This window comes from Populus euphratica, unplaced genomic scaffold (assembly GCF_000495115.2).
Source record: "Populus euphratica unplaced genomic scaffold, PopEup_1.0 scaffold1755.1, whole genome shotgun sequence".
Classification (NCBI taxonomy): domain Eukaryota; kingdom Viridiplantae; phylum Streptophyta; class Magnoliopsida; order Malpighiales; family Salicaceae; genus Populus; species Populus euphratica.
In genome coordinates this window covers 12,808-20,419 of record NW_011501617.1, presented here as the reverse complement: position 1 = coordinate 20,419, position 7,612 = coordinate 12,808, and the positions used below count along the sequence as shown (strand labels likewise).

Sequence of the window (7,612 nt, the reverse complement as noted above, 5' to 3'; positions counted from 1 at the left end):
AGATTTGATTTGATTTTTTTATTTTTTTAAAGAATTAATATTCTTGTTCTTGGTCTTCCAAGTTTTCTTGCGTAACCAAAAAAAAGAAAAAAAGAATTGCTCGTCCATCTTGAATTACTGGTTAATTGAAACAACCAGTAACAGACATACCATCTACAAGCTATTAATAATTTGACTAAAAACTTTATAGATATTCAATGATATTCCATCCCAAATCACTGATTTGGCCTCGCTTTAAGAATTACAGGAGACTATAATAGTCATACCTCCTCCAAAGTTTAAATTCTTCCGACCTTTTCCTTTAATACTTCTTCTCCATAAATAATAGTAATCATTTTTTTTTTTGAAAATAATAGTTATGCCTATCAGAATCACTTATAATTCCATGCCTTCATGGAGCCTAATTATGTCGGCATGCAGTCTCCAGAGTTAACGGCCGCTTGATAAGATTCGAACCAAAAGCATACTAATATGAGACAAGAACGCAACAGTGGGCATATTTTGGTAAATACAGTGGGTATATTTTGGTAAATCAAGTTTCTGGTCTTTCTCCAGCAAAGCAAGGAATCATATCTTACTTCTCTTTCACTTTTTGTCTCTCGAGAAAGAAGAAAACTCCCGATAATTACTGGCACACGTAAAAACAGGTATCAAGTAAGGAAGCCAAGCACAGGATTGGTCAGTCACCCTTCTCGATCGTGGCTCTACATTCTAGCGGAAAATATCATTAGAATCTGCTGATGATACTGAGTATTCTCTGTTCAACTAAGCGACTTCCAGGCCAAATAAACACAACAGTACTTTAATTGTTATTGCTATTTCTTTCCTTTTATTTGTGTGATATTGCATGGACTAAATAACTGGATCTTACATTAATCACTCAATTATACATCTCTTCCATATCTTTTTAGTTATGGAATCAACTAAGAACTGAGCAGAGGGGCAACATTGAGTAAATGTCAAGAACACTAGGAGCAAATGTACCATTAACCTACTTGTATGTTAATTAGCTATCAAGAAATTAAAGGGAGTTTGTGATTGAGTTCCCAAATTGCTAGAAAATACAAAAAGCTGAAAAGGTTCCAAACATATCATCGTCATGGAGTGTTGAGCAGATTTGTAGGGTAAAATCCATATTATATAAAGTAATGAGGATGATGGGTAGACGTAGGGACCACAAAAGTATAGCCTTCTCCTTAACGTCCCCAATATTTTGATTAATAGGGAAGTAAGGAAGTTGATTCAATTGAGCTTTATTCCATTTCTAATAGTATAAATAGGCATGCCAGATATGGAACAAGACACACAAGCCAATCTTCTCTACTTCCCCATAACCCAAAGAATCCATTAATTGCTTTCAATTAGACCCCATGGCATCAGGCCTTCACCTCAGGCACCCTGCCCATGGTTTTAATGCGAGCCAGCAACTGATCAAGGGTGACCGCGGCAGCATGCTAACAATGTCTGATGACAATGTGATGATGAAACAAATTGTAGGAACTCATGCTCCTGATGGCCGAGAGGTTGATGTCAAACCTCTTCTCCATCTCGTTGAAGACATCCTCAAACGTGCCACCCAGCAAATCGATACCTCTCTAACGGTATAGTACTAAACTAAACTCATCCTTGGAAATTAACTTGAATATCAACTTAGCTCTATTATTTTTTGTTCATTTATGTTACTCTGATCACGTCTGAAAACGCAGACTTCCCAAGCCCATGCTGAATTGGAGGACAAGACTCACCAAATCAATTTTGTTTCCATGCTCGATGCACTGTCGTATACAATAGACAGAATTTCCTGCGAGGTTAGACAATATATTTCTATTTTAATGCTATGGTATATAGGCAATAATCTAAAGAATCATTGAAATTTTTCGGCCTTAATTGCTTTCTGCAGATTGCCTACAAGTCACTGGATGGGACAGATGCCCACGCAACAACTGTATCACTTTTCAACATGCTAACAAGCTATTCCTGGGATGCCAAGCTGGTGCTCACCTTAGCAGCTTTTGCTTTGAATTATGGAGAGTTCTGGCTGCTTGCCCAGATTTACTCATCAAACCAACTTGCCAAATCCATGGCAATACTCAGGCAATTGCCTAGCATCATGGAACACTCAGGGCCCTTGAAGCCTCGCTTCGATGCCATTAACAATCTGATCAAGGTCATGATGGACGTGGCTAGGTGCGTGGTTGAGTTCAAGGATCTACCGCCAGCTTACATATCTAATGAAGTACCAGCATTGTCCACAGCCATGGCCCATATCCCTATTGCTGTCTACTGGACCATGAGGAGCGTTGTGGCTTGTGCGGCTCAGATTACTAGCCTCACTACCATGGGACACGAGTATGCTTTTCTAGCTCACCATCTTTAATTTATTGAGCCATATGTTACATCAAGCATGTATTCCTAGTAATATTCTCCTTCACTTATTTCAGGTTTTCTATATCAACCACTGTGGCATGGGAGCTATCCAGCTTGGCTCACAAACTCAGTAACATACTTGACCATCTTAGGAAGCAATTGGATACTTGCTACCAGCACATAGGTCTGCACCTCACCAACTTTTGTATATCATGTGTTGGATACGTAATAAGAAAACAGGAAATTAATGTACGAAGATTGATCGAGAACGCTTATATAAACAATGGTGTTTGATGCAGATGAAAAGAGAAATGTCGAATCCTTTCAAATGCTAAAGAATCTCTTTGAAACGATCCACATTGACAACATGAAGGTCCTAAAGGCCCTGATTTATGCCAAGGATGATATCCAGCCACTTATAGATGGCTCTTCCAAGAAAAGAGTTCGCTCTTCCACCATTTCTTCTATTTATGTTATCAATATATTGTAAAACATTTCTCATACTGCCTTTTGAATTTAACAGGTCCATCTTGATGTGCTAAGAAGGAAAAATGTGCTATTGCTTATTTCTGGCCTCGACATGTCGAACGATGAGCTTTCAATTCTTGAACAGATATACAATGAATCCAGGCATCACGAAGGTAGGCTGGATAGTCAGTATGAGGTGGTCTGGATCCCAATTGTGGACCGTTCAGTCCAGAGCGATCCAATGAAAGAGAAATTTGAAAGCATGCAGTCTTCAATGCCATGGTTCACAGTGTACCACCCTTCACTGATTGAGAAGGCAGTCATAAGGTTTATTAAGGAGGTGTGGCACTTCAGGAACAAGCCTATTCTTGTGGTGCTTGACCCGCAAGGCAAGGTGGTTTGCCCAAATGCACTCCACATGATGTGGATATGGGGAAGCAGTGCCTTCCCTTTCACTAGCTTGAGAGAGGAATCTCTCTGGAGGGATGAGACATGGAGGCTTGAGCTTCTAGTGGATGGCATTGACCCAGTGATTCTTAATTGGGTAAATTCATTATAGCATCAATCCAAATATACATACATTATACGTGTGTCTGTGTAATCGTGTTGACATTTGCTTCAATATTTTTTTGATCACCAGATCAAGGAAGGAAAGTACATTTTCTTGTACGGAGGAGACGACGATGAATGGGTGAGGAAGTTCACAAACACCGCGCGTACTGTGGCGCAGTCAGCTCGCATTCCCCTGGAGATGGTTTATGTGGGGAAGAGCAGCAAAAGAGAGAAAATCAGGCGAGTCATAGCGACAATCACCGGGGAGAAGCTCAGTTACTTCTGGCAAGACCTTACCATGATATGGTTCTTTTGGACCAGGCTAGAGAGTATGCTGTACTCCAAGATTCAGTTAGGCAAGCTTGATGACCATGATCCTTTGATGCAAGAAATCAAGAAGTTGCTTAGCTACGACAGAGAAGGTGGATGGGCTGTGCTTAGCAATGGGTCTAATGTTGTGGCCAATGGTCACAAGACCACAGCTTTGCAAACATTGCTTGAGTATGACTTGTGGAAGGGACAGGTGCCTGTCAAGGGCTTTGATTTGGCCTTCCGTGATCACCAAGGCCTGATCCATGACATTGCTCGTCCTTGCAGCCGCTTCGATTTCCCAATAACAACGGGTAGGATCCCTGAGACCATGAAATGCCCAGAGTGCCACCGCACCATGGAGAAATTCTCCACTTTCCTTTGCTGCCATGATGAGGTCATTCCAGACGAGCTCTTCCAGTAAATGATCAGCTGCTACGCTTCCTTGTAGCTCATACTGCCACAAAATAATGTTGTTGAGGGCGCTCTTTTCTTCCTTTTAAATTTTCATACGTTGTGAGGCGGGATGCCCAGCTATGGCGCACAGTATGTGGACCTGGCATTTGATATTGCATGCTATAAAATAAATTTGAGTGTGATCGATGTAATCCCCGTACTTAATTAATTTGTTTTATTAATTCATATATAAAGTTCAATTTGAGTATGTTTTATGTTTTTGAGACTTTCCTGGCTTTCGTTTTTTCCTTTTTTATGGCTACTTTTTGTATAGCTTCCTTGCCTTCGCCTAAAAGAATCGACAGTATTACGAAGGATATAATTAAAAAATTAATTTTTTTTTAAATGTAAGAATGTCGAAATAATAAATAATCTAGTAAGACCGAGATCGAACCATAAAAAAATTAATTATATAAATTATAAATAACAACAACAATAATAGTAGTAATAATATTAATAATATTACTAATAATAGTAATAGTAATAGTAATAGTAATAGTAATACTACTACTACTACTACTACTATTACTACTAATAGTAGTAGTAGTAGTAGTAGTAAAAAAGAAGAAGAAGAAGAAGTTTACGAGAACTTTGAGATGAAAGATTAATGTGAGTATTAAATAGTGATAATAAAAAATGTCAAGGTTAGAGAATCCACTAAGAATATTTTAAACAATTATAGTATAAACTCTTATTACTCAAATGAAAACTACACACAAAGGAGGTTCCAATCAGATTATAAATTATTAACATGATCATATTAATTATCTTATTCAAATAATGCTAATACTTGTAAATATTGTCAAACATTCATGATTATAACTTATGTTAACAACAAATCAAGTTCCTTTCATAGCACAAGTATAGGTTATACTATACGATCGGGCTATAAAAGTATAAAGTATTTGTTGTACCAAGTGTTATACAACATAAATCTAGATTAACCATTTAACAAGCAAAGCATTAAAAGTGAATAAGATAATAAATACAAAACATGTTAGTATCAAACATTAAGGTCCATGTTGAGTTTACACTATATTTATTCTTACACCATTAGTATAATATTTCCACCTTGACAGAATAAACTTAGCTCAACATAATAAAAAAAAGAAACATAAATAAACAAGATAATAACATAAATAAGATATAAGTTAACTAAGTAAAGGAAATGAAATGAAAGGCATAAACAAGATATTAATGAAAGCAAAACTTTAGCATTACAAAATTACAAAGAGAGAAAACAAGAGCATGATCTTGATCTGGACACCAAGATGCCTAAATGCATGGTAAATGCCTCTTTTTATAGGCTAAAATTGAGAACTATTGATTTGATAAGTAATTGATGAGTAGGTGACCAACTCTTGACTTGGTGACAATCTTTATGTTCTTTTATTTGAATAAAACGTCATTGATAACATCATAATTTGAACCAGACATCTACATCAAAATTTTAAAAAATTGTTTAAACTTTCCAGAAAATAAAATTGAGGTCATTTGGACTTGTAGAACTTAAGATATAAGCTGAACACTGAACAATGTCTAGGCTGCAGAACATATTTGGACTTGAAAATGGTCTTTTTAAAACTAGACCTCCACATGAAAGTTGTAAGCCCATGTCTTAGCTTTCCATCTATATAAAGTAGACCTAAATTCGAGATCTACAGCTCCAGATATGACCCAATTACATAATAGTGTTCCTGTTTAGACAACACCAGTATCTCTTTTCTAAGTTTGGCCATCTCTTTGTCCTTTCAATTTTAATACTTAAATTCATTAATAAATCCTTTCATTTATGTGATAGGCCTACATTTAAGATAAAAATTTACCACAAATTAAATATATCATATATTATTAGACATGTTATTATCAAACATGCTTTAGTTAAGGAGTTATTGATACTTTAAATGCAAAATGATGATATAAAACCTTGATCAAAATATATTTTTAAGTACTAATAGCACAACTCAACTAGCTTCTTACTAGTGTTTAGTAATCAAAGTATTAAAATAAAAAAAATAATTCATAAATTCTATAAAGCAAGACATTCATCGTTCAACTTCCATTAATCTATCCAGATAAACAAACTCTCATTCAATTTATATATCAGCTCAATACCTCTTAAACAAAATATTAATAAACCTTTCTTTTGTGCTTAATATATCAATATATAGTTATGGGGTCTTACTTGGAAGGAAATAAAATTTTTATTCTAATATTTAAGGTTAACTTCCCTGGGTTGAGATTTCTTTTTTTTTTTTTTTTTAAATATATAGACATGTAACTTAAAAACACAATGTATCTTTAACCCATGTAATGAGCTTTCAACTAATGACTCCCCAACCAGTTGGTTTTAGGGCATTAGGTGTTGAGACATCCTTACGAGCTTAGTAACTCAGGTTGTAGATACTGATACATAGATAGTGTAATATTTGATTCGCTTAAGCTTTTCTCCTCAACCCATGTAACAAGCATTAGGCTAATAGCTTCCAAGTCAATTGATTTAGTGTATTAGGTGTTAAAACACCCATTCATGCTTAATTACTTAGGTTAGGAAGGCTACAAAACCAAACTTATCTACGTTTTTATTATCATCATTTTTTTTTTATTTTTGTTTTTGCAATTTATATACTATCCATTTTCCTTAGTTGTTACCATTAATAAAAGAACATAAACAATGTAATAATCCAATGTGCAACTCGCAATCATGTATTAAAGTGTGTGTGTGTGAAAATAAATATTTAAGAATACTTGTTAAATGAGTATATAATCAGAATTAAGTGATAACAATACGAGAATTTGTAAACCTGAATATTTTAAGAAATATTTTGATAGACCTTGTTATGAATATTGAAAATAACCATTGAAAAATGTTAACCAAGATACGTCTCAAGAGTCAATAAAATTTCTCTTTACTCTACCATCTTAGTAACAACAATTTGCAAATGATTTATGAAAAAAAAAACACAATTAGTTTTTTTTAATACCAATTACTACCCTCTTCCCCCACTCAAAATGAGATATTGTCCTCAATGTTCTAATATAGAAAAATAGAGTATAGAAGACATCACCTGAAACACACTTAAATAAATATAAAAAATAACAAAATAAAATAATATACTATTAAGAAAACCAAAAGACAAGGATTCACAAATGAAGGCTTAAATCCAATATACGCTTTTTACGACTTTTTTTAGTTGATCAATTTATGCGACTCATGAAGGGATCAATTACAGGAGTGAAAGATTATAGTTGGTTAATTAATTGTTTAGCAATATTTGCAGAGATTATGATTTTTCTTGCCAAAGATGTTAGAAATTCCTATTCCACAGCATGATCAAGAAAAGACAACAATTTATCATAAAAACAATTAGCATTTAATAAACCTATAGTTTTATGGTGAATGTCTAGTTGGACCCAAGAAGTAATATGAAAGATCTCTTTCAATGTGCCCAGACCACCT

At 34.9% G+C, this 7,612-nt stretch overlaps 1 protein-coding gene across 1 annotated transcript; it reads left to right on the top strand.

Annotated features, from left to right (window-relative positions):
• Positions 1-1,324: 1,324 nt before the first annotated feature.
• On the top strand, positions 1,325-4,367 carry LOC105118161 (uncharacterized). The gene is made up of 7 exons (XM_011016049.1): positions 1,325-1,601; positions 1,707-1,808; positions 1,901-2,349; positions 2,442-2,551; positions 2,667-2,809; positions 2,891-3,379; positions 3,476-4,367. The coding sequence occupies exons 1-7, from the start codon at positions 1,371-1,373 to the stop codon at positions 4,118-4,120; spliced, it is 2,169 nt and encodes a 722-aa protein (XP_011014351.1). The 5' UTR covers positions 1,325-1,370; the 3' UTR covers positions 4,121-4,367.
• Positions 4,368-7,612: the final 3,245 nt, after the last annotated feature.

Excerpts from the sequence above, each read along its gene's own strand:
- LOC105118161 (XM_011016049.1), top strand. The coding sequence starts at position 1,371 with ATGGCATCAGGCCTTCACCTCAGGCACCCTGCCCATGGTTTTAATGCG. Across the intron at positions 2,552-2,666 it reads TACTTGCTACCAGCACATAG|ATGAAAAGAGAAATGTCGAA; the intron begins GTCTGCACCTCA and ends TGTTTGATGCAG. Across the intron at positions 3,380-3,475 it reads ACCCAGTGATTCTTAATTGG|ATCAAGGAAGGAAAGTACAT; the intron begins GTAAATTCATTA and ends TTTGATCACCAG.